Raw genomic sequence first — 27,230 nt, 5'->3', positions numbered from 1 at the left:
CGTGCACAGTTGCCATTTATGTTGGTGAAAAAAGGTATTTGCAGTGAAGAAGTCGTTGGTCTTGCAAAATTCTATCATGCAATCTCCAGCATCATTTCTATCACCAAGGCCATATTTTCCAGCTGCTGATCCTTCTTTGTTTCCAACTTTCAAATTCCAGTCACCAGTAATTATCAATGCATCCTGATTGCATGTTCCATCAATTTCAGACTGCAGAAGTTGGCAAAAATATTCAATTTCTTTATCTTTGGCCTTAGTGCTTGGTTTGTAAATTTGAATAATAGTCCTATTAACTGGTCTTCCTTGTAGGCGTATGGATATTATCCTATCACTGACAGCATTGTACCTTAAGGTAGATCTTGAAATGTTCTTTTTGATAATGAATGCAACGCCATTCCTCTTCAAGTTGTCATTCCCAGTATAGTGGACCATATGATTGATATAACCATTCACTACAGGTTAGTAAATACGCGCAAGTCAGCCCATGTGTACCTTGCTGTCTTGGTTTGAATTATGTCCCCCCAAAAAATGTGTGTATCAGTTTGGCTAGGCCATGATTCCTGGTACGGTGTGATTTTCCTGTATGTTTAAACCTGCCTCTATGATGTTAATGAGGGAGGATAGGTGGCAGTTGTGTTAGTAAGGCAGGACCTGATCTATAAGACTGGATTGTGTCCTGAGGCAATGTCTTGAGATATAAAAGACAGAAGTGAGCAGTGAGACAGGGGGACCTCATACCACCAAGAAAGCAGTGCCAGGAGCAGAGCGCGTCCTTTGGACCGGGGTCCCTGTGCAGAGAAGCTCCTAGTCTGGGGAACACTGATGAGAAGGCCGAGAGACAGAAAGCCTTCCCCTGGAGCTGACACCTTGAATTTGGACTTTTAGCCTACTTTACTGTAAGAAAATAAATTTATCTTCGTTAAAACCATCCACTTGTGGTATTTCTGTTATGGCAGCACTAGATGACTAAGACACTTGCTTATTGGCTAATCCAGCCCTGGTCATTCCAGACTTGTTCTCCCAGCCTCTACTGTGCTAAATAAGGGTTTGAGCAAGACCTAGGGCCAACTAGAGTGAGCTGGGTTCAGATCATGGAGAAACTTCAATGCCAGGGGAGGGATTTGGATTTGATTCTTCTATTCAGGGACTCATCAAAGGTTTTAGATCAGGGCTGTGACTTGAATAGAACTGAGCTTCTGGAAGTTTCATAATCTGCATAAGCAGCTGGGATGGAAGGACAGTGATTGGAGGGGGGACCAAGTGGAGGATGACGAGGGCCTGTCTTAAAGCAGAGAACAGACCTAGGAGGCTTTTCTAAAGAATAGCCACAACTCTTGGTAATGGAGGAGAGAGGAAAGAATAGATGAGATGCATTGAGGTTTGAGCCCAAGTGACTGAGAATGAAACCAACCCTCCTCTCCTGGTCTGGAATATTCTTTAATTTGCCAGGAACCATATTTAACATGGGCCATTACAGCTGAGACAGAATGGCCAAGCCCGGGGACAGATCTGAAGAAATCATTAACTAACTGTAGCATTAACTAGACACACAGCGCACCCTAGAACACTGCTGCCATGAAGGTCAATGTCATAGCTCAATTCCCCCGAACAAAGGAGAGGTTTTTCAGCCTTCCACCTTATTTGGCTTTTTGTAGTCCCAAATGTGATACTTCTAGGCAGACACATGTATGATGTATGGAGTCTTTTTTTTTTTTTTTTTTGCATCAAATAACAACAATAGTCAACATGTCCTGAATGCTTTGCCAAATACTATCCTAAGGGCTATAAACCAGTTGCCGTTGAGTCAGTCCCGACTTGCAGCAACCCTACAGGACAGAGTAGAACCGCCCCATAAGATTTCCAAGGAGCGTTTGGTTTGTAGCCAAATGCTTAACCACTGCACCACCAGGACCCCCCTCACCCTAAGGACTATATATGTTTTTATTGTGTGTAGGGCCTCAGAATCTTGTCTGTAAAGCATACATATATAACAGGGTGACCACCCCCCTCACTTTTCCTAGTTCTTTCTCCCCAAACTGAGGCACTCGGAGCTTCTGACGGCAGCGGCTCCGGCTGAGGACCAAGTTCCAGGAGGAAGTGGCCACTGGGAAACGATGCCCCATCCCACAGAAACATCGCTGGGAACTTGGGTTTTGCCTGTTAAAGCAAGGTAGCAATAATTAGCTATTTCAATATGAGTTCTTAGAAATTCTAAGGGGCTGGAGTGCTGGGGGTTACACCGAGTCATTAGATTCAGGTGGTCAGGCTTGGCTAGCCTGAGAGCTCCTTTAGGCACTACGTTCATCCAGCCTGCATTTTCAGTGCCCAGCACAGAACCTGGCACACAGCCAGCACCCAGTAGGTGTCTGGCATGATGGCATCAATAAATGCCATTTTGTGAGCGCTTGCTCTCTGTCAGGCACACGCTAAGCACCTTCCACATACTGTCTCCATTAATCTTACAATAACTCTGTGAAGTATGTGCTTGCTCTTATCCCCATTTTACAAAGGAGAGAATTAAGGCTCCCCCCAAAAAAACCAAATCCGTTGCCGTCGAGTCGGTTCCGACTCACAGTGACCCTATAGGACAGAATAGAACTGCCCCATAGTGTTTCCAAGGAGCACCTGGTGGATTCGAACTCCCGATCGTTTGGTTAGGAGCTGTAGCTCTTAACCACTACGCCACCAGGGTTTCCAATCAAGGCTCAGAGAGAGGTAATTTGCCCAAAGTCAGACAGCCAGTGAGGGGCAGGGTCTCTCCAAGCAGAAGTCCCTCGCAATATTGAAACAATGGCCTGGAGTGATAACTGCTATAATAGGGGCCCAGCAAATTAACATCCTTTCAAAATAAGCCCTGGTGGAGCAGTGGTTAAGTGTTTGACTACCAACTGAAAGGTCAGCGGTTCAAACTCACCAGCTGCGCCATGGGAGAAAGATGTGGCAGTCTGCTTCCATAAAGATTACAGCCTTGGAAACCCTACGAGGCAGTTCTACTCTGTCCTATAGGGTCGCTATGAGTCGGAATCAACTCCATGGCAACAGGTATGGTTTAGCTAGAGAAACGGTGACCTCCCCTGAAAGCACAGCTCCACCATTCCCTGCCTCTCTGCTGTCCACACACTGTCCCCTCTGCTCCTTCTCATCGCTCTGGTCTTTCATGATTTCAGTTCCTCTCCACTTTCGCATTTCTCTGATGCTTCTCTTCTGCCTCCCACTTCCTCAAGGCAGGTGCTTCCCAAGACACTTTCTTCCTCTCTCTGTACCCACTCTCTGGGTCAGCCTGTCAATCACCTGGCCCCTCTTTGGAGGAACTCTCAAATCTGCTTGTCCAACCCAGACCTCTCCCAGGAGGTTCAGAAGCACCCAGTCTCTGATGGCTGTTGCTGGTTATTCTTCCCTGAACGTAGCTCCTGCTCTGAGACTTTCAATAGCTCCCTAGGGCCCATCAGAGGAGGAACAAACTTTCCCAAGACATTGAGGTCTCCAGTGTACCTGTCCTTGCTTCTCTCCAGATTCAGAGCCTCCATCCATTCAGGCACAGTGCTCTCTGCTTTTAGTCTGCTGTCCCTTCTACATGGCTCCTCTCCCTCCCACCTCTGCTCAAAGGGGGTCTAACTTCCTGGTCTATGATACATGCCCTTCCTCCATGAAGTCTTTCGTGACCCCCTCCCCAGTCACGTGTGATGTCTCCCTCTTCAGTAGACTTCATGGAGAACCTATCCCAGGCTGCCTTGTGCAAAAGTTTCTCCTTCCACCCTGTGTCACAAAGAGCCTGGTGTTGGGAGTCAGGGGACAATACCGCCATTCTATGCCTTTTAGTTTTGCCTCTTCTTCTAAGAGTCCTTTCATCGGTAAAATGAGGTGGTGGAATTGGATCAATATTTCCTAAACATTTCAGCCATTCATGTACCATCATTTTTGCTTTATCCTTTGTTATAAATTGAATTGTGTTCCCCAAAAATGTATTGTAAATCCTAACCTCTATGCCTGTGGTTATAATCCTATTTGGGAATGGGTTGTCTTTGTTATGTTAATAAGGCAGGATTAATGTACGGATGTATTTTGAGTCAATCTCTTTTGAGATATAAAAGGGATTAAAGACAAGCTAGAAGCCGAGATGGGGTCAGATAGATGCCAAGACACATGGGGATCTCCAAGGAACCAGGAAGCAGAAGCTGAAGAGACAAGGACTTTCCTCCAGATCCGACAGAAAGAGAAAGCCTTCCCCTAGAGCAATGAATTCAGACTTCTAGCCTCCTGAACTGTGACAAAATAAATTTGTTTGTTAAAGCCACCGACTTGTATTTCTGTTATAGCAGCACCAGACAACTAAGACATCCTTGTACCACCTGTACTATCATATACTTACTATTTGTATCTACTCTTTTTTTTAACTTAAATAAAAAAGAAACTTTGCATTGCTTACTGCAGCTGGAAAACCAATGTCATGTGCAAAAAAGAAAAAGTAACCATGAAAATAAACACATAACTGATTAAAAAATGTCTGTGTAAAGTCTCAAATCCTCCCACTTATAATTCTGGGAAACAATGTACTAGATCATTAAAGTCTTCTTTAGCTCGGACAAAAGAAAACAAAAACAAGTGCATCAACATGTATCAAGACTATATGCCAGATGCCTGACTAGTACTATCTCATTTAATTTTCACATCAATGTTATGAGGTAAAACCAAACCAAACTCGTTGCCGTCGAGTCGATTCTGACTTATAGTGACCCTATGGGACAGAGTAGAACTGCCCCATAGGGTTTCCAAGGAGCAGCCTGTGATTTGAACTGCCAACCTTTTGGTTAGTAGCTGAGCTCTTTAATCACTGTGCCGCCAGGGCCCCGTTATGAGGTAGGTACTGTTTAAATCATCCCCATTAAGAGGATGAGGAAACTGAGGCTCAGAAAGTTTAAGTCACCTGTCCAAGGCCACAAAGAAATGGTAGTGCTGGACTCTGAACCTAGGTCTGGCTGGCTCCAGAGTTTCCTCTGTTATCCATCACAATGCCCCATTCTGTGCTCCTTGGCCCCCACCACCTTTAAGCCATCCCTCTCCCACACATGGTCCTCCTGCCAATGTCACTGGTTCTGACTATTGAACCTCGACAGCTGTGTGCTGCTGTGCTGTGCCTCTAGTTTTGGCTGAACACTGGAATCCGTGGACAGCTTTACAAACACTGATTCCCTGGATCCACTCCCAAGGGCTCTAATATAATTTGGTCTGGACACAGGGATTTTTAGAAACTCCCCAGGTGATCCCTATGACCAGCCAGGTTTGAGACCCACTGTGTTAGGAGTCTTAACAGTTATCCCAATTCAATCCTTGCAGGAGCCCTGTGAGGGAGGCAGGCATGCAGGTGACAATGACTATGTCCTGCTGATGAAGAAACTAGCTCAGAGAGGCTCAGGCCCACAGAATTAATAAGATCTGGTATAGAATCCAAGATTCCTGACCTCCAGCTCTGACTTCTTTCCTCTGCCCAAAGGTTACTGTCCACAGGGGCATGAATCAGAGGGTAAAAAGCAATGTTTCCAAGAACAGAAACGAGCAGCTCTTGGGTAATAAAGTCCTTTCTCACCCCCATTAAACACATAGAGGAGGGTGATGCCTGCAGCAGGACCCAAAACAAGGCCAAAGAATCCAGAGAGGTGAACAGTGGCACCCCAAAACAAGGCCAAAAGATCCAGAGAGGTGAACAGGGTCGCCCCTTCCTGACAAAGTGTTCCACCGCAGAAGCTGAGGCTGGCCTGGTGGGGCAGGGCGTGCAGTTCCCTGATAAGCGCTTGGTCCGGTTTTCCTCATCCACCCTTCTGCTGCTAGTCGTGATCATGGCTCCCCGGAGACCCACTGAGGGCTGGGCAGCGTCCTGGGAGACCCTACAGGCTCCAGCCAGAGCCGTTGGCCCCCAGCCACTCCCCCAAACTGTGCAACATGGGCTGTCGGGCTTGGTGCAGCCTTGGTGGTTCGCTCACCGATGACACGCGGGAGTGAGGGCCGTTTCCCACCCCTAGAACAAAAGGGGACTTGGGAAACCTGGAGGGCGTTGCTGCTTACATATGAAAGACGTCACTGCCCATATGTGGGGGACGTCACTACCCACACTTGGGAGACTTCAGGGGTTCCCAGTTGTGGGCATTGGAAAGGTCACTGTCCACACTTGGAGCCAGCGAAAGACCACTGTTCAGATCTGGAAGAACTTAGGTTTACCCGGCCTTGAAGATGCCCCGGGGGCAGCCAGCTCCTGTAGGGCCTAGGGGAACAGGGTCCCGCCATGGTAGAGAGCCCCTACTCACTCCAAACCCCTCAAAAATGCAACAATCCCGGGTAGCTCTCAGTGCACACCGTGGCTGTGACCAAACAGAGGGCGGCCACACCCACAGGGAGCCGGGTGGGGACCGCAGGGCGCAGGTCTCTCAGTCCAGCTCCTCCGTGCAGGGTTCCAGCCGGCGCTGCCCTTCAGGCAACCCGATCCTCGAGCCAGCCGATCCCACGGACACACGGAAGGGCAAGGGGGCGGCCCCAGGGCGGCGGGACGGACGTCGGAAGGCGCCCCCCACGAAGAAGCCGTCTTCCAAAGCCCCCAACATGGCCCGGGGCAGCAGTCAGAAGTGGAGTTCGGGGGAGTCGGACGGCCAGCCAGAGGAACAGGCTCCTGACGACACCAGGTAAGCGGGCCGGACTGCACCGCGCGTGGGCGTCGGGGGTACGGGCTGCCAACCCGCGGCCGCGCCTCAGTCGGGCCGTCCCGGACGCCGCCGGAACATCCGCGAAGGTTCTAGGCTTTTGTGGCGTCACTGTCTCCTTGCGGAACCTTCCGCCGGCGCCGAATAAAACCCGCCGCGGAGGAGCCGGCGCCTCGAGTGCGGCGTACCCGGCACGGAGTCGGCCCGGCGCGGGTGGGCGGGCGGAGCCCCAGGCGGCGGCGGCTGCGGCCGTGACCGTAACGGACGGACCAGCAGGCAGCGGGGGCGCGGGCGAGGGGCCCGGCAGGGGCGTCCGGGGTGCGCTGACCGGCCTCGCCCCGCCCGCCCCGCAGAGACAAGATGGTGAAGGAGACCCAATACTATGACATCTTGGGGGTGAAGCCCAGCGCCTCCCCGGAGGAGATCAAGAAGGCCTATCGCAAGCTGGCACTGAAGTTCCACCCGGACAAGAACCCGGATGAGGGCGAGAAGGTGCGGGCCGGGCGCGGGGAGGCTAGGGGCGCCGCGGGGCGGCCGTGAATTATTGAGCCCGGAGGACGGGGGCTGTGAATTATTGATGGTGGCGGGGAACCCGAGCCGCGTGCGTTGGTGAGGCGGTTGCCAGGCACCGCGCTGCCCGCAGTGGGGCGGCGGCGGCCCGAGGCCGAGAGGGCGCCGCGCGGCATAGTCAGGTGCAGGGCGTTTGGCCGAGCCGCAGCCTCGCCCGGCGGAGGATAGGCTGGTGCCGGGGACCGAGGGACTTACATCCCTCTTGAGCCCTTGGGCAGCCTGTTAATTCCTCCATTCACCCCACAAGTGTTTATGGAGCCCCTACGGTTTGTGCAAGACGCCGGCGAGGCGCTGGGACTTAAACGTGGGAACCCAGTTCTCAATGGAGTTTGCAGGTGGGAGAGGGAGCCAGAAAACAGGGAAGCCGAGGCACGGACGACCAGAAGTTGTGTATTTGCTAGGAACCACTGGGACTGAATTATTTTTGTGCTCGTATTCCCTGTTGATGCATAAGCCCTGCGGGCGAGTTTCTTTTAGTCTGAGCTAGTACCTTGGACAAACCTGGTGTCCCTCCCCTGCTTGATGAAGGTTGGTCGACATTTGAATAATCCCATTTTCTTTTTTAAACAGGGACAGGAAGATCTGTAAGGCGGCACATTATTTTACATACATGTTTCAGGTTTTCTGTGACAGATGAGTCATGGTTGGTCATAAGTACCTCTAATAGGCTGAAAAATGCCTTGAATAATAAAAACCTTAATCCTTTTTAGCTTTCACAGGAACAGAGACAGCTTGCCTTTTATCCCCAAGGATGCTCATGAGGCACCCAGATAGGTGACTTTGAGGATCAGGCATTGCAAGCAAGAAAAGTGTGTTATCCTTCCCACTTCTCCTTTCATTTTTAACCATTTTCTTATTAAGCTTTGGCTGTCCCGAAAGGGCTACATAAACCAGAGACTTCATCAGCCTGAGACCAGAAGAACTAGATGGTGCCTGGCTACCACCAATGAACGTCCTGAGAGGGAACACAACAGAGGGTCCCTGATGGAGCGGGAGAAAAGTGGGGTACAGAACTCAAATTCTAGTAAAAAGACCAGACTTAATGGTTTGAGACTGGAGGGACCCCAGAAGACATGGCCCCTGGACTCTCTGTTACCCCAAAACTAAAACCATTCCCAAGGCCAGCTCTTCAGACAAAGATTCGACTGGTCTGTGGGACATAAAATGATACTCATGAGGAGTGTGCTTCTTAGCTCAAGTAGATAACATGAGACTAAATGGGCAGCTCCTGTCCAGAGGTGAGCTGAGAAGGCAGAGAGGGTCGGGAGCTGGTTTGAATGGACACGGGAAATCCGGGGTGGAAAGGAGTATGTTGTCACAGTACAGGGAGAGCAACAAGAGTCACATAACAATGAATGTATAAATTTTTGTATGAGAGACTAACTTGAATTGTAAACTTTCACTTAAAGGACAATTAAAATAAAAAAACAAAACTTTGGCTGTCCTGGGTGGGCTGAGGTGGTGGACGTGTTGTAGTAGCTAATAGCGATACATGGGCTACTTTTGAAGCCACCAATCACTGGACTAGCATTTAGACCTGTGGCAGTGACAGTAGTATTGAAATACCTGTCTGTGTTCATTATTCCATGCTGGCGAAAGCTGCTTAAGGAAGGTCGGCTGGGTGGCAGCAATGATAGAATATTTATATTTAGCCACATGTGGCTGTCACAAGTTTAAAATGCTTTTCTGTAAGACCATTTGTCTGTTACCCACTCATGTTCTTTCTCATCTATATTTAGGTGGCTTACTGTAGCTTTTAAAGTCGCCAGCTTTCTACTTGATGTTGGTGATTCATAGACATACTCCCTAAGTTCATTGTAGTTTGTTTCTGAGGATCTCCTTCAGGGAGAGCACTTCTAGGCTTCTAATTCCACCTTCCAGCAGACTGACTAAAGGCAACATGTGGGATAGCCTTCTGACCCTGGTTTCAAGTCAAATCTCATAGCATTTACCAAGAGTAAGTTCATGGTTGTGCGAATACAGTTTGAAATGAGTATGCTTTTGGTGTTCTGAAGCTTCTTTTCTTCCAATCGGATTTGACCTATACTACATCTGTGTGGCATTTGCCTTGTATACGCCTGTCTGGGCAGGTGGTTTGTTTTAAATATTTATTTATAACCAGGCACTGAATTAGTGTCACATAAGTGAGGGCTCTTCGTGGTAAGGGAGGTCTGGCAGGTCCCTTGCAGCTTGGAGAGGTTCTGTGATGTGCCCACTGCTAGAAGTCCTGTCTCCTCCTCACCGTCCAGAAAGGGAGTAGAACAGTTTAGTTCTCAGCTGAAACATCATCCAGGAGGCTGCCTCTGACCTATAGACTGACCCACTGTCCTCACACTCATTCTACTTTAATTGTGATTACTCATTTGACACTGGTAGTCTCTGCCAGGGAGCCCTGGTGGCACAGTAGTTAAGAGCTTGGCTGCTGACCAAAAGGTCGGCAGTTGGAATACACCAGGCGCTCACTGGAAACCCTATGGGGCAGTTATGTTCTGTCCTGTAGGGTTGCTATGAGTTGGAATCGACTCGACGGCAGTGGTTATTCTCTGCCGGAACATTAGCAGCGCAGGGGCTGTGGCTCGCATGCCGACTACATGCCCTGTGTCTAGCCATGCTGTGTAGATGCTAAAATGTGTGTTGGCTGGCTGAATGAATGAATAAAGAGAGAGGTCACAAGAAGAAAAGCACATTTACAATTTCTGTGTGGAGGAGGGGAGAGCTCTTGTAGAAGGCACAGATTGGAAGGAAGTTTGTTTTGGTGAAAGGAGGGTGAATTCTGAGATCAGTGGAAATTTGAATTGGAAATCAAAGGGGGAGAGGAGAGAGGGAACACAATTTATAGCAACTCTGCTGTGAAGTTCCCAGGAAAGGACTCATTCATTTGTTCACCAGCTAGCTCCTATTCTGGTCCTACTGTGCGCCTGGTACATGTCGCAGGTCTTTTCTCGTGCACGTCTGAATGTTGTTCTTGCCGGCTTTATCTGTCCCAGACGGAACCTTTTTATTTTTTTCCCTCCTAAGTTTGTCACTGTACTATTAATGTCTCTTCAAAAATAGATTAAGCCAACCCTTTCCCTCTTGATTCGGGACAACTGGGAAGGCCGTGGGGTGTCAGGCTTTGTTTTTTGCCCTGTTGTCCCGTGTTGCTAAGCAGTGGGCAGCCTGCATTTGTTGCCGGGCGCTCTGTGTGGAGTCTCTGTACTTATCTGCAGCTGGTTTTCTGTAAGACACAAGGGTGGCAGGTCAGCAAGATAGTCCCTTTCAAGAGCAGTGAAGGGGTGTGTATTCTTGGCTACTACCCTAACCAGCTTTTGAGATGAGTTTGGCTTTTTGGCCGATTTCACTGTAACACTTCGTCTGAATTACTGATTTTCAAGTTAGAACATCGTAAAAGACAGCAGAACATTGCAGAACATTTCACCCTAGCCACTCTCATTGTGCTTCTTTCCAGGCCTTTCCAGGATGGTTGTGGTCATTCTGGAACATAGACTTTTTTTTCTCTCCACTTGGAATTTTATCACATGGACTTTTCCAAGTTGCTACATCGTCTTCACAGCCAGTTCTCCAGCTGCATAATAATCCATTAAGGGTGTGGCAGATTATCACTATCTGAAAAGTGAGCTGGTCAGAGCAGTAATCTCCCAAACTGTGAGAAGCAGGTACAGGCAAGGGGTGGGCTATTATACCCTGCAATGCTGGGACCCCAGAGGTGGGGTGGACTCCAGAACAGGTAGTCGGAGCCTCCACGCTATGTTAGATCTGGCCTCTGATTGAATGCCCCAAGTGACAGGGAAGTCACTACCATCCTTTTCCATTCTTAGATTAATTAATTCCTTTAAGTCCAAGTGTCTTTCAACCATCCAGGGTATTTGGTGAGTGTTTCTAGTGGGCATTCTTATGAAGCATATTTACCTAATTCCTGACCTAACAACAGGCCCGGGAAGTTCTCAGGATGCAGCCCAACCTAGTTGCTTTCTGATCTTCCATACTAGGCACCAGATTCCTATACCTCAATTTTTATGTTGAGGAAAGGGGTAGTAGTAAATGGTGAATGATACTTCTTTACAGAAATGACGTGCAGATTAACATATCAAAAGATCTAACTGCCCCATGTATCACTCTGATGTCTATTTAAGACTTTTTTTTTAATTGCCCCATTAACTACCTCAGAGCCCTGGTGGCTCAGTAGTTAACAGCTTGGCTGCTAACCGAAAGGTTGGTGGTTCGAATCCATCAGCTGCTCCTTGGAAACCCTTTGGGGCAGTTCTACTCTGTCCTGTAGGGTCGCTATGAGTCAGAATCAACTGGACAGCAGTGGGTTTGGTTTTCTTATTAGCTGCCTCAGCTCAGAGATCTGTAGAACAAGAGAAAACATAGTATCTTTGTTACTCATTTCCATATTTGTATCTTCATAGCACTTGGAGCATCTGTATGTTTTATGGAGTCAGCTGCATGATAGAATATTTGTATATAAACTATAGGTCAAGGGAGGCCAAGACCCTACCTCTTTCATGGGTATTCCCAGAATCGAGCCATTCATTTAACAATATTTACTGATTGCCTTCATTGTGCCAGGCACAGTTCTAAGCTTGGGTATACAGCAGTGGACAAGGCTGACAAAATTCCCTGTCCTCAAGAAGCGTATGTTCGATCCAGCTATCCCGCTCCTTGGAAAATATCCTAGAGAAATAAGAGCCGTCACATGAATAGATAGACGCACACCCATGTTCATTACAGCACTGTTCACAATAGGAAAAAGATGGAATCAACTTAGGTGCCCATCAGTGGATGAATGGATAAACAAATTATGGTATATCCACACAATGGAATACTACACAACGATTAAGAACAACAATGAAGCTGTGAAACATTACGTGGAGGAATCTGGAGGGCATTATGCTGAGGGAATTTAGTCAGTCACAGAAGGACAAATATTGTATAAGACCACTATTATATGAACTTAAGAAAAGGTTTAAACACAGAAGAAAACAAGGGTGGGGAGGGAGGGTGAGCGTTGTTTACTAAGTAGATAGTAGGTAAGAATTAGGTAAAGGGAAGGACAGCACACACTACAGGGGAAGTCAGTACAACTGGACTAAACCAAAGCTAAGAAGTTCCCTGAATACAGTCAAACACTTTGAGGGACATAGTAGCAGGGGTAGGGGTTTGGGGACCATGCTTTCAGGGGACATCTAGGTCAATTGGCATAACAAAGTTTATTAAAATGTTCTGCATCCTACTTTGGTGAATGGCGTCTGGGGTCTTAAAAGCTTGCAAGCGACCATCTAAGATGCATCAATTGGCCCCAACCACCTGGAGTAAAGGAGAATGAAGAACACCAAAGACACAAGGAAAGTATTAGGCCAAGAGACAGAAAGAGCCACATAAACCAGAGACTTCATCAGCCTGAGACCAGAAGAACTAGATGGTGCCCGGCTACCACAATGACTGCCCTGACAGGGAACACAACAGAGAGTCCCGGATGGAGCAGGAGAAAGGTGGTGTGCAGAACTCAAATTCTACTAGAAGACCAGACTTAATGGTCTGACTGAAACTGGAGGATCCCTGGAAAGCATGGCCCCTGGATTCTCTTATTAGCCCAGAACTAAAACAATTTCCAAGGCCAACTCTTCAGACAGTGATTGGACTGGACTGTGGGACATAAAGTGATACTCACGAGGCATGTGCCTCTTAGCTCAAGTAGATACAGGAGACTAAATGGTTGGCTTCTGTCGGGAGGTGAGATGGGAGGGCGGAGAGGGTTAGGAGCTGCTTGAATGGACATGGGGAATCGGGTGGAGGGGAAGAGTGTGCTGTCACAGTGTGGGGAGAGCAATTAGGGTCACGTAACAATGTGTGTATAGATTTTTGTATGGGAGACTAACTTGAAATGTAAATTTCATTTAAACTACAACACTAAAAAAATTTTAAAAAAGCGTATGTTGCAGTGGGGGCATACAATGTAAGCGGTAAATGATGGTGTATGCTAGAAGATGGTTAGTGCTATGGAGAAAAATAAAGCAGGTAGGTGAGATGGGAAGTTCTGGGGGTGGGGTTGCAATTTTAAAACAAGGTCATTGGGGAAGCCTCCTTCAGAAGGTGGCATTTGAGCAAAGGCTTGAAAGAGGTGATGGGGAGGCCAAGAACAGGTGCATGTGGGGGTGTTGAGGAACAGCAAGGAGGCCACTGAAGCTGGAGAATGGAGGGTGGGGTGAAGCGTAGGAAGAGATGAAGGCAGAGAGGTGTCAGGTTGTGCTTGTCAGTCAGAGTAAAGACTGGTTTTTACTCCAAGTGAGATGAGGCTGCCTTGGAGGGTTTTGGGCAGAGGATCAACATGACTGACAGGCTCACTCTGGCTGCTGTGTGGAGAGCAGACAAAGCTGGGGTGAGAACAGAAGCTGGGAGACCAGTGAGGAGGCCACTACAGCAATCCAGGCAAGAACTGGTGGCCTTGGCCAGGGCAGAAATGGTGGTGGTGAGAAGGGATGGATTTGTGTAAAGACGGCATGGGGGTGGTGTCTGACCTCCAACTTCACAAGGGCAAAGGAGAATCAAGATCAACAGCCCAAGACTGATTCCTGTGAGGTGGAGGTCAGACAGACCTCCTCTCTCTGCCATCTTTACCAATTCTGACACCAGCCGTCCCTCCCACAGCAGTCTCTACTGGGGTTCAATAATTCATGCAGTGGCCACACAGAACTCACAGACCATATTCACAATTACGGAGTTTATTAGCAAAGTAACAGTTAAGTTCAGGCTCAGGAACACTCGGGATACAGTTCTTCCATCAGGACAGCCTCTTCCCAGCTGTGCTCATAGGCACACCTCTCCCTGGCCTTCTGTCTCTGCCCAAAGGCACTCAGCTTTCTGTCTCCCTGGGACGGGAAGCCTACCACGCCATCTCTTGCTGCCAGGTCTCTCCTGCTGGTCTCGTCTTGGTTGATGGTGGTGGGCTTCTCCTCTGTGCTCTGGAATTGGCTCTCTTATAAGGCAAAACTGACCAATCCCCTTGGTAGGCCACAATTACCTTATCACACAGTCCTGCCCAGTCACCTGGGTGGGAGTTATAAGACCATGGCTAGAAAGGCCACACACAAAAGTAATTAATCCACCGCAATTTGGGATATTTTAGTGTCTTTATTTTATTTTTAAAACCATACCAACAGAAGAGAGTGAACACCTGCATATTCTTCACCTGGCTTTACCAGTAGTAAATATGTTGCCACATTTGCTTTATCCATTTCTCTTATTATTACTATTATTATTTGCGAAATATTTTGAGAGTAAGTTGCTTACATCATAACCTTTCACCCCTAAATACTTCGGCATTTCTCTCAGGAACAAGGACATCCTTGTACGTAACTGTAGGACAGTTATCAAATTCAAGAAATTTAACATTGAGGAAAAAAATAGTTGACATTTCTCCAGTTGTTCCAATTATGTCTGTTGTGGCCGTTTTTTCCCCCAGTGCAGGATCCAGCCCAGGATCACACGTTGCATTTAGTTTTCCTGTTGGTTTCCTTTAATCTTTTGTTTCACGATTGGCATTTTGAAGAGTCCAGGCCAGTTTTGCAGACTGTCCCTCAATTTAGGTTTTCTGACAATTGGATTCTGGTGACGCATTTTTGGCAGGAGCACTACACAGAGGATGTTGGGTCTGTCCCAGGTTACTGAAGATACAAATTTGAAGGTAGAGCCAACAGGGTTTGTTGACAGATGAGCTTGTGCGAGGGTGAGAGGAAAACAGGTTTTGGTGTGGCCAGTTAACTAAGATACAAGGAGATTGTGGAAGGAGCGGGTTTTGAGGGGAAGGTGGGAAGTACAGGTTTGTGTATAACATCTGGCATGTGGTTAGGTGCTTGAAGATGGCTGCAGTTGAATTTCATGCTAGTAAACAAGTAAAGCGGTTCCCATGAGCTTGGATGCCAGGACTAGCACCCCAGAGCCCTGGGCTTCATCCGGCACGTGCCACTGCATCCTAGCCCAACGTGACTTCTTTCTGTTGCAGCCAGAGTCTGGAGAAACCGTCCTGCCCTGCTGCCTTTTCTTATTCTCCGCAGTGTCCCTGCCACCAGTTCCTTAAGGGTATTTGTCCTCTGTTTCCCACTTTATGAGGGGAGTAAATGGAAGAGTAAAGTTCTAGATAGAGAATGTATAGTAGACCAGCTAGTTTGGGGGTTGGGTGCAGAATACCTCTGTTACTGCGTACCATCCATATGGTGGGTTTGCTTAATCAGACAACTCACATCTCCTCTCTTTTTTTCTTTTAAAGTTTAAACTCATATCCCAGGCATATGAAGTGCTTTCAGATCCAAAGAAAAGGGACATTTATGACCAGGGCGGGGAGCAGGCGATTAAGGAAGGTGGCTCTGGCCCCAGCTTCTCGTCACCCATGGACATCTTTGACATGTTCTTCGGTGGTGGAGGACGGATGGCTAGAGAGAGAAGAGGTAAATGCTCTTAAAGAAATGTAAGCAAGTTTATAGTTTCCAAAAATGACACATGCTGCTGGAATCAGGACAGATCATGCTCTAAAAGGGTATACTTGTCATGTTTTAGGATCATTGGTTTTAAATGGTTCTTCACTTGTATCCAGGCTACCTTGAATTTCTTTACATATTCAGCAACTACCTGACAGCCTCCAGACACCCTCCAAACGAGGCAGGTGTGAAAGGAGTAAATGGAGCAGTGGGTAGAGAAGAGGAAGGTCAAGATCATCTTGTTGTCCTCTTTTTCTCTGTTGTTGGGGTCAGGCACCTGTGTCCTGAGGGATATAAATGGCATTAGGTCCCTGGGTGGCGCAAATGGTCTCTCGGCTACTAATCGAAAGGTTGGCTGTTCGAACCCACCCAGTGGCACCTCTGAAGAAAGGCCTAACAGTCTGCTTCCATAAAGATCACAGCCAAGAAAACGTTATGGGGCAGTTCTACTCTGTAACACGTGGGGTCAGAATCGACCCAATAGCAGTGGGTTTATGATTGTTCATAATGTCTCTGCCAAGAGTGCTTTTCTTCTCCGCTCACTCGTTCTTGTCGGACCTGTTTCCCCCCGACCTGGGCCAGGGCCTGCGGGCTCTCCCTCGTCCTGCTTGGTCCTCTGCCGTGTTCACTACTGCCCATTTTCTCAGCCTTCTCAGGAGATTTTCTAGGTAACAAACTTCTTTATGTTTTAAAATCTTTGTAGAATGACCTGCCTGCCTCTCTTTTCAGACTGCGTCCTAGACAGTAGCTTCCTTCCTGGGAGGTGGGGGAGGCACTCTTAGCTCCTAGCTGCACGGCCTTAGGCTGCTAGTTTTGAGTTCTGGGTTTATTCTTCCCAATTTTCTACATCTTAGCTCCTGCTAGACAATGAGCTGTCACCTCTGACTGGTCTCCATTAGGCCCTTACCGCCTGTTCAGTTTGCTGTTGATAATCCCCTTTGGACCTCAACACCAGATAACCAAGCTTATTACAGTTCTGGATAAAATCGGAAAAAATAAGCTCTGCATTGGAGTTTAAAGGAGTGTGATACTGGTCAATGAGAGGCCCTAGATAGATGAGGCTGCACTTGTTCTCACATTATAATTGACTTTGGACTTTAGAAAGCTTAAGGGTCAATTCTGTGAACACAGTGTCCTGAAAATCACAAAGTGTTTATTAGGAACAATTCTATCCCCATTGTCTGGGTATTTTGCCTGTTTGTGTAATTGACAGTGTGGACGTTTGACTAAACCCTTGGGTATTGCCAGCTCTCTCACTGTCTGGAGATGAACAACTTCACACCCTTAATTAAGTCATCTCTCAGAGGTGACACCAGTACACAAGGACAGCTTGTCTTGGTGATTGAAAGCCCTGCGGTGCAGTGAGGGGCTTGCTGCCCCAGTCCTTACAGGCTGGCATAGCCCTGGACGAAACGCCCATTGTTCTTCATGCAGAAGCATGATTTTGGCAGATGAAAGAATTCCTGCTTAGCCACAAATTACAAAAGGGTGATGGCTTCCCAGAATGTGAAGAGCTTTATGCCCAAGGAAGAGTTTCAGTTAAAGGTCGAAGGCATTTTCATCTCTGTGGAAGGGCCCCTTTTATGGGGAAAACTGAACCAATTTGATTGGCTAATATTGCCTTCGGTTTTCTCAACTGGTGATCTCCCTGTCCTCAGATTTGTTCTCAGAAAATAAAGGTGGAAACTCTTTTTGTTGACATCTAATGATTGAATCACTACCCCATAGCTGGAGAGAATATTAATTCTCATCCCTGGCAGAGGGCCAGAAGGACAGGCAGGCATAATAGAGGCATTGCTTCCCTTAGGAAGGGAGTGAATGAACAGGGAACAGGCATGGCTTCCAGTCTCTGGAGACTTCTATGACTGAGCATAAATTGGGAGGAGGGTGGTATTTAATACCGTGGTATTTTTAATACAGTATTAACTAATTTTGTGTGTTTTTTTTCTCGATAAGGCAAGAATGTTGTACATCAGTTGTCTGTAAGTCTTGAAGATTTATATAATGGAGTCACAAAGAAATTGGCCCTGCAGAAAAATGTAATTTGTGAGAAATGCGAAGGTAAAATGAATTTTTGAATGAATCTCACTGTTCTGACCCCTTAGATCCAAAAACAAGGCTGGTTATAATTCAGAGAAAAATTGTTTATCTTTTAAATGTGAGGGTCAAACAGAGGTTGCAAAAACAGGTGACCTGAGGGCCAGATCTGTGTACCTGAAGGAGTGTTTTATTTGGGCTGTACCTTTATTTAACACGTCAACAGTTATTTTAAAAATTTAAAAATCAAGAGAGTTCACTCAACTTAGCAGTTGACATACTTTTTCTATAAAGTATTTAGGCTTTACAGGCCATATAGTCACTGTCATAACTACCTACTCAAATTTGCACAAAAGCAGCCTTAGACAGTTTGTATACAAATGGGCATGGTTGTGTTCCAGTAAAACTTTATTTACAAAACCAAGCAGCAGGCTGTAGGTTGCTGACCTCTGACTTAAACAATTACTGTTTTTTTAAATCTGATTTTTCAAGACAAGTCATATCTGATGACCTCAACCCACAGTGTCCCACAGAGAACTGGCTGGGTAGCCACCCCTATTGGCAGAGCTGCGTTCTTCAGTTCTCCACAGCCCTAGCCTACTCATTCACCAATAGGCCTGGGTGTTTTTCCACCTGAGGATGGAAGAAAGAGAAGCTAAAGTAATGAATTTGTCTTGGCACAGCCATACATACAAATGTTTGATATCTGATGTTAATATCTAAATATTGTCTGCTTGACTAGAATCATCGAGACTCTTCTATATTGCTTTTCATGCTTGTACATAGTCAGAATTCAGACCCTACTGTCCAATTTAATGGTTCATCACCCTTGTGCTGTGGCACCCAGCAGGGCCACTTCCGAGGGACGAGCATGGCTCTCATTGCTGTCCCCTCTGCAGGTGTCGGGGGGAAGAAGGGCTCTGTGGAGAAGTGTCCACTGTGCAAGGGGCGGGGAATGCAGATCCACATTCAGCAGATCGGGCCGGGCATGGTGCAGCAGATCCAGACTGTGTGCATCGAGTGCAAGGGCCAGGGTGAGCGCATCAACCCCAAGGACCGCTGCGAGAGCTGCAGTGGCGCCAAGGTGATCCGAGAGAAGAAGATTATCGAGGTGCACGTTGAAAAAGGTGAGGCTGCACTTCTTGCTAGAAATGCTAATCAGGTGCTAATCGTGGGACCCACGGGTTGGGTATAGAGACATAAGATAAATTACAGCGTACATTTAAGCAATAGTAAGGTGTGCCATAAATTCCCCCTATTTCCAAGTCATCTTCTCTTGACCCCTCCCTGGTCACCTGCCAAAGTTCTCTTCCTGAGGTCAGCTTCCTTGAGATCAAAAGCAACCTTTTTTAAAGTTCTCCAGCGCTCCCAAAGTCTTACTTGACCCCAGTTTTGGATAATTGCTCTCTCTTGCCACTCTTGAACCACTCCTTTAGGATCTTTTGGAATGTTCTTCCTAATAGCTTTTATTACCCATGGTTCATACTGCCTGGTGTGAGTCTTTGTAGCATCATGTCCCTTTCCCCACACGTCCCGCTGTGCTGCATCAGAGCCTCCCAAATACAGTGCCTTCCCTGCGATCCGTCCACCTGGCACTATCACTCTCAGCATGCTTTGAGTCTCAGCTGTTTTCCAAACTATCCCTTGGTTTTGCTGTGGCTTCCCAATCCAGCAAATACATCCTAGAGCAGAGATGAGACCAAACGTACAAGAATCACACCCAAACCAGCATAGGTGTTGTGAAAGGGGCTTCTTGTTTAAGTGCACCTTAACCCTATGCCTGTGTGCATACACTGACTTGTTAGAAAGTGGCAGGGCAAGCTGCCCTGTCCCCCTCAGTCCCCAGAGCCATGCACAGTGTGTGCACCGGGAAGTGGGTGGTGTGGTGCTACTTGTGGCATCACAGTGCTTGGTGGGCAGGGAGTGCGGTGTGGCCTGTGGGTGTCATGGCCCGTTTCTCCCTCCCTGCTGCACGCCTAGGTGAGGACTCATGTTTTGCCCAGGGAAGCATGACCTCTTCTCAGCTGTAACCCCAGCTGCCACTCCCGTCCCCATGCCCACATAAGGTTGGCAGGTTTGATGAATAAAGGACCCCCAAAGGACTCTATGATTCTTCTTCAAAAGCTTTACGGGAAGTGATTTTTAAGAGACATGGCTAATCAGAGAGGGATGATATTTCGTAGGTATGAAAGATGGGCAGAAGATACTATTTCATGGCGAAGGAGATCAGGAGCCTGAGCTGGAGCCTGGTGATGTCATAATTGTGCTTGATCAGAAGGATCATAGTGTCTTTCAGAGACGAGGCCATGATTTGATCATGAAAATGAAAATTCAGCTTTCGGAAGCCCTTTGTGGCTTCAAGAAGACAATAAAAACACTGGATGATCGAATCCTTGTTATTACCTCCAAATCAGGTAACGTTTCAAACGTGTGTTCCCGTGGTGGTAGTTCTGTGTGTTTGGCCTAACGGTACTGGCAAGGTAGCCTTGCTTCACATTTAGGTTGACTTCTGTTACCCAAGTTACTTATTTTTCTCTAAATTTAAAGGCATCACTAGTGACTGGTGTGCTTGAGAATTTTATAAATTTATATTTATATTACATATTTGAACAGTGAAGAGCCTCACACAGGAAACTTGGGGGGTCTAAAATCTGAACCGGATCTCTTAATTAAAACTTGAATGAGAAAAATGTATTTTTCTATAAGAAATGGAGCTCTGTACTAATTCATCCACATGTTCCTCTGGTCTCTGTCTTGTCGATTATAGATGAGAAACATTTTAGAATTTTCCAGGAAAAAAAAGACATTGCCTGTCAGCATATCCTTGTTCCACAGGATCTGCCCTTGTCTGCACACACCCACAGGATCTGGAGGGAACTGCCTCTGGGCCAGAAGCGTTCCCGAGGTCCCCATCCTTTGGCTGACTAGTGCACCTGTGGAGACTCCAGGCTCCCGGCTCCCAGGAGAGTTGGTGTTCACTGCAGTCGAGGGTCCTGTGGGCACCAAAGCACCAGTCTAGAAGGGGCGAGGGGGAGAGCAGCAAGTTGGAAAAGGGAGAGAAGCAGGCAGGGACCTCGACTCAAAGCTGCATCTGAATAGCGCTTGACTTCAGATGGGGGAAAAAGTCAGGAGTCCATGTCTGGACAAGGTGTGGTGGTGGCTAAGTGACTCAGGCACCCTTGGCCTCACCACTGGCTGTGAGCAGTGCTGCTCTCCTCCCCTCACTGGCCATAGGGCTGGGGAGTAACTTTTCCTTTGGGGATCTAAGGGTTTAAGGCTGGAGGGTAGGTTCAGGGCTGAGCGAGAGATAAGCCAGTCCAAGGGCACTGGTGGTTTAGAGTGGGGCTGAGACTCTAGGGATAGTGGTGTGAGCAGACCCTGGTGCCACCACGCCTCCCTGACCGACTTCTAGACGTCTTCTGCCTGTTTCTCCCTCTGCCCCTCGCCCCGTCTTTGCCTGCTTTCTCCTCTTTCCTGCCACTCTCTCTGTTTGGCTCTTGGCTCTGTCTGTTTCCTCCTTTTCTTCAACTAACAAAAAATTATAAAATAAAAATAGTACAAAGAGTAACCATATACCCTTTTACCCAGTTTGCCTGCTTAACATTTTACCCTACTTGCTTTTCCATTTGCCCTGTGTGTGTGTACACATAATCAAGATTTGGGAGAAAGCACTGCAATATAATGCAATATTTGCATGAAAAAATTTAAAATAAAACATCTTCCTTAAAATTCCATTCCATAGACCTCCCAAGTACCCACTTTGTCTCATTACTTGTATAGGAGATTTGAGGATCACTTTACACAAAGCTCTAGGCCACTGGTTGTGAACAGGTACATGCTCAGCACTCCCTGGGATTGTGTCTAAGATTCCCTAATGTTGCTGCAAACAGGTCATCTCAGAGTCTAGTCCTTCTAAGAGCTGGAGCTGGGCAGTGTCTGCATGTAACTTCTTTGGGCAAGCTCGTCCTTGGCCAACAGCTGGAGGTTTGAGATGTTGAGTCACCGAGGTGGAGCTCCCTGGGGCAGGGTCCTGCCGTGGGAACCCAGCGTTCCTTGCTGCCTCTGAGCTGGTGCCAGCCACAGAGACCCTGGGAGCCAAGGACAGAATGAGGGTAGTGAGGAAGGAGCATCACTGGAAAGGAAGTGGCCACCTGGGCCACCTCCCTGGCAGCAGGGGCACCCCGAGGAACCCATTTCCGGGCTTGATTGTAAATAAGGGCAGGATATCCAGTAAACTTTTTCTGCTGGAGATTGTGTTTCTTTGCATTTTCTTTTTTCGCATTTATCCTTTGTTTTAATTTCTTGTTTAATTTCTTGTTCCTGCATTTCCTCTTCTCCTTTCTTCCTCCGTTCTTCTGCCACTGAAATGCCTTCCTCACCAGAGGGCACACAGGGTGTCTTGAGCACTGCCGAGAATCAGCAGATTAAAAGTGACTTAGGAGCTTCACGAGGGTGCGATGGCCCCGACTGAGGAGATATTAGCCTCAGGGAAGAGCCTGGTTCACAGTCCTTTCCCTTCTCTTCCATGCAGTTTTCCACGCTTGGTCTCCTGATTTCCCAACCCCCGCAAGTTAGACAGGGAAGCGTGGGGATGTTCTTGAGAGCAACAAGAAGTGGCCTCTGATAGGAAAAGAGGAGACAGAAAACTATTTGAAAAGAAAAACCAAACAACTAAGAACACAGGCCAACCTCGTGGGTCCAGTCAGCTCCGGGGTAGCCTCCTGCACATGCAGTAGGCTCGGACGGCCATGTCTAGTCCCAGCCTGCACGCGGATGGCCCCCAGGATAGAGTCATGGATGTGCTTTGTTTTAAAAAGCTCGTGTCATGTACTTGCAGAGATTTCCTTGTGAAGCAATTTCACTTTCTGCGTAGTCTCCTTATGTGGAATACCATTTTCCCAGGAGAGGGGGCTGCCGGATAAATTAGTTTTTATCTTTTATCTTCCCTTTTTCGCTATGCTCCCCCCCACTCCCAATTTTTTTGATTAATATTTCTTTCTTTGCCCATTTTTATTACTGAGCTGAAAAGCGTACTTTTTCAGAGACCCTTTTGTCTCTTTCCTTTCCCAGACTTGGAGGGAAATAACGTTTTTAGGGAGGAGACTGCCAGAGCTCTGGGGCTCTAACCTCCCATGATGCCTTTTGAAATAACACAGATGGAAGAACCAGTGGGTGCAAGCTAGGAGGAGACCCATTGTAACTGACCAGTGTGTGAGTGCATTTTAACTACGAGGAGACTGCCAGTGGCCTGAGCCGCCTTGTCAGCTCCCTGCCCGGGAAGCTGGCGTCCCCTGCAGGGTGGCCATGAGTAGGTTCTCACACCAGGTGTGGGCTGGTTGGGCTCCTTTGGGGCCCTTTCCTGCTCCAAGCTCTGTGAGTGTGTGAAATGCAGACTCCCACTCATGGTCAGGATATTTGTAACCATCCGAAGAGGCAAGCAGGACCGGTATCACCACCCCATTTTACTAGACTTGGTTGACTCCTACTTCACTTTTTTAAACCAGCCCACTTTGCGATGGAGGCCGAGTGTGGGCACAGAAGCCTCCTTGACACACTGCTGCAGCCCCAGAGAGTTCTACCCGAGCCCCTCACCTCACGCCTTTCACCCCGACCATACCCGACAGGGATGACTGACTGGGATCTGCTTTCCAGTCAGATGCTAAGTTACACCTTCCTTTGCCTGGCAGCCACAGAGGCCCTAAAATCTGCCCCCAGGCTCTCTCCTAAAAGGGAGACTGACCCCTCGCCCCCAGCCACTGTCTATTTTCCTGTTTTGTAACTAACACAGACCCAAACCTTGTCCTGTGGCAGGTGAGGTGATAAAGCACGGGGACCTGAAATGTGTGCGCGACGAAGGGATGCCTGTCTACAAAGCTCCCCTCGAAAAAGGGACCCTGATCATACAGTTTTTAGTAAGTTCACTGTGTTTTCCTCTCACGGGGCATGCTGTTCAATGCCTTAATTGGAAAAACAAACAGCTCCTGTTCTTTCCCACCTCACCATTTACAGGTACTCTTTCCTGAAAATCACTGGCTTTCTCCAGAAAAGCTTCTGCAGCTGGAAGCTTTGCTCCCTCCTCGACAGAAAGTGAGGATTACGGACGACATGGAGCAGGTGGAGCTGAAGGAGTTTAATCCCAATGAGCAGAACTGGCGCCAACACAGGGAGGCCTACGAGGAGGACGACGATGGGCCCCGGGCCGGAGTGCAGTGCCAGACGGCATGACGTGTGTGCTACAGGTGGCCTGGCCGGACTTGCATATGATGAATGTAAAGTTGGCACAATGAAAATGGCATCACTTTAATGGCCTCGTATTTGGGGTGTCCTGTGTATGTGTTCAGCATTCTCAATTGCTGAGTGTCTTTTTGGTTTTTGTTTTGGTTGTAACTTAAGTTATAGCTTAATTTATATTTAAATGTTTTAAGTGTAAATCACCTGTAGTCTGCATATGGATCTGTTCATTTACATTTTCAGGATATACTTTCGAGATGCCAGTGACCGCATCGACACTTTGTGCTTCTAGTGGCTTTGCCGTAATTCAGTTCCACCAGTAAAGCACGGCCCAGAGAGCAGCACTCAACCTCCCTAGCAAGCCCCAAGGCACGAAGTGGGCGTGCTGGCCCATCTCTAGGTCTGTGGTTCCCCCCGCTCCCCATCCCATGGCAGAGTTACAGAGGGCACAATCTCAGGGCTGCTAACACATTTTTGAATCTAGATTCTAGATGATCCTCCTAAGGAATGAAAGCACATCTGTGGATTGGACTTGGCTCTCCGGTCTCTCTACTCCTTGCTTCACGCTGAGTGGGCTGTGGTCCCGGTGTTGCAGGGCCACCTTAGTTCCTACTGTTCTGTACCCTAGGTGACTGGAATGGAGGGGTCTGTCTGATCATCTCTCCTGGAAGGTTCCTCAACCTTCCAAGCCTTGTGGTGAGGACCAGTGTTTTAAATGATATGCCGATGTAACTGCTTGTCTGTGACCCCCCCATACCTTGTTCTTTGTGGATTTAATGATTTTCTGTTGACAACCTTTGCAATGCTCTCCCACCAAAGTGCTTACTTGTAAAGAAAAATAAACCCTCCATGTCCCGGCAGCGTGAGAGCAACAGAAGCCATGGGGAATACTGGTGGCTTGGCCACAGGCACAGCCAGCCCCCACCTGACCAGTGAGCCTACATGATTTGAGGGTTGGGAAAGGCATAGAACTTCTCAGTGTTCTCCACCTCCCAGATTCCACTCCCTTCCAAAGGACTGTTCTCTCCTTGTTGCACAGCCATACTTAAAAAGGGCTTCCTGCTCACATGATCATGTTTAGATAATGTAGATAATGTGACTGAACTCTACTAGGGACTACAGTTGGTTGAATTCACTGTAAATTATAGCTTGTTTGGAGGGATATTTGTCCTGGCAGGTGGACTACAACTTGAACTTAGGGTTACCTTAACCTTTAGCCATTATTGTTCACTTCTTTCCCATAGTAGTCATGAAGATAAGCTGCTAATGTCTAAGCTGCCGACTTAAAGCAGAGGCCACCTGTCAGGTCCACCCTCATTTGTTTATACAGTGCCTGAGTTTGACTCAGACCAGGGACCTCCCCTTGGAGGATCAAAGGGCAGATCAGTTCCATGGCAGGTAGGGTGAGCCAGCTGGATGGACCAGGCTCCAACTGCTTACATAGGGCATAATTTGCTCAAAGTAAGTAGAAAGAGACCACCTGTTCCTGCTTTGGCCATTGATCAGGATGAACATAAAACCAATTCTTCCAGCTAAGCTTATGTGAAAACCAATTTACAAATGGACCACAACTCCAGGGTGTTCTGTTTCTGTGCTGTGACTTTCTAATAAATTATTGCTAGAGAACTACTTTTAGTTGGTGATGGAGCAAAATTAGATTCGGCTCCTTCCTTGTCGTGTAAATGAATTTGGAAGATATTGCTTAAAATTTTATCCACTTGTAATTTGTCACTTTAAAAATAAAATTGAGCTGGTATGAGAGACAAGTGGCTTTGCCTTTTTTTTTTAAGTGCTCAAATAAATAGTTATGTGTCAGCTTGCCCTCACATGGGTTGATACAATGGAATAGTCTCCACCCTCATGGAGTTCATGTTTTGAGGGTGGGGGTGAGTGCAAGTGTCAGGCGGTGGGAACTACTACTACTACTGAAGAGGTGACATCTGAGCACCTAGCTGAATGCAGTCAGGGACTAGACCTGTGAAAGTCTGAGGGAGGAAGTGGCAAGGACAGTGTTAATAGAGCAGGGTGAGCAAGCAGAGGCAGGAGAGAGAAGCAGTGGGTTACGGTAAAGAGTGTGGGTTTTATTCTGAGGGTAATAGGGGTTCGGAGGAAAAGCACAACATGACCTAAGACATAAAACTATGATCAATAAAAAGCAACAAGCTTCAGAATGTTAGCTACTTTGAACTCTTCCAATTAACATGGAACCAAATCCCAACCGGGCTGCCGAAGAGAACTCCGAGGTACAGGTACTCTGGGACAAGCGAGGCAGGGCTGGAGTTCAGTCATTATCAGGCACAGGCTTAAGCCTAGGCATTGTGAAGGCAGCAAGACAAGCAGCCAGCCCTCCAGCATCCACCCAGGGAGCTACAGACATCTCTGAAATTAACAGGGTAAAAAGTGTGGCAAGCACAGAAAAGGATGGAATACTCCCAAACTCATTCTATGAAGCCAGCATAACCCTGATACCAAAACCAGGTAAACACACCACAAAAAAAGAAAATTACAGACCAATATCTTTCATGAACATCGACGCAAAAATCCTTAACAAAATTCTAGCCAATAGAATTCGGCAACATATCAAAAAAATAATTCACCATGATCAAGTGGGATTTATACCAGCTATGCAGGGATGGTTCAACATTAGAAAAACAATCATTGTAACCCATCACATTAATAAAGACAAGAACCACATGATCTTATCAATCGATGCAGAAAAGGCATCTGACAAAGTCCAACACCCATTGATGATAAAAACTCTCAACAAAACAGGAATAGAAGGGAAATTCCTCAGTATAATTAAGGGCATTTATACAAAGCCAACAGCCAACATCATCCTAAATGGAGAAACTTCGAAAGCATTCCCCTTGAGAAAGGGAACCAGACAAGGATGCCCTTTATCACCACTCTTATTCAACATCGTGCTGGAGGTCCTAGCCAGAGCAATTAGGCTAAAAAAGAAAGAAAGTGCATCCAAATTGGTAGGGAAGAAGCAAAAGCATCTCTATTTGCAGATGATATGATCTTACACACAGAAAACCCCGAAGAATCCACAAGAAAACTACTGGAACTAATAGAAGATTTCAGCAAAGTTTCAGAATACAAGATAAACATACAAAAATCAGTTGGATTCCTTTACACCAGCAAAGAGAACCTCGAAGAGGAAATCACTAAATGAATACCATTTACAATAGCCCCAGGAAGATAAAATACTTAGACTAAATCT

At 47.3% G+C, this 27,230-nt stretch overlaps 1 protein-coding gene across 3 annotated transcripts; it reads left to right on the top strand.

Moving 5' to 3' along the window:
• The first annotated feature begins 6,514 nt into the window (after positions 1-6,514).
• On the top strand, positions 6,515-24,220 carry DNAJA4 (DnaJ heat shock protein family (Hsp40) member A4). 3 transcript variants are annotated; one of them, XM_004387469.2, is made up of 8 exons: positions 6,515-6,671; positions 7,043-7,181; positions 15,529-15,706; positions 17,693-17,797; positions 18,673-18,900; positions 19,957-20,187; positions 23,585-23,685; positions 23,783-24,220. In XM_004387469.2, exons 1-8 carry the CDS (start codon positions 6,592-6,594, stop codon positions 23,996-23,998), a joined length of 1,278 nt encoding a protein of 425 aa, XP_004387526.1. In that variant the 5' UTR covers positions 6,515-6,591; the 3' UTR covers positions 23,999-24,220. The 3 variants fall into 3 exon arrangements, 2 of the variants coding, with proteins under 2 accessions (XP_004387526.1, XP_023597432.1); XR_002825773.1 differs by lacking the exons at positions 6,515-6,671; positions 23,783-24,220 and having other exon boundaries at positions 6,961-7,181; positions 20,060-20,187; positions 23,585-23,677; XM_023741664.1 differs by lacking the exons at positions 6,515-6,671; positions 23,585-23,685; positions 23,783-24,220 and having other exon boundaries at positions 6,961-7,181; positions 20,060-20,209.
• The last annotated feature ends 3,010 nt before the right edge of the window (positions 24,221-27,230 follow it).

Source organism: Trichechus manatus, unplaced genomic scaffold, assembly GCF_000243295.1.
Source record: "Trichechus manatus latirostris isolate Lorelei unplaced genomic scaffold, TriManLat1.0 scaffold00186, whole genome shotgun sequence".
NCBI lineage: Eukaryota > Metazoa > Chordata > Mammalia > Sirenia > Trichechidae > Trichechus > Trichechus manatus.
Note: the sequence above shows the minus strand (reverse complement) of the source record. Positions and strands in the feature narration are given on the sequence as shown.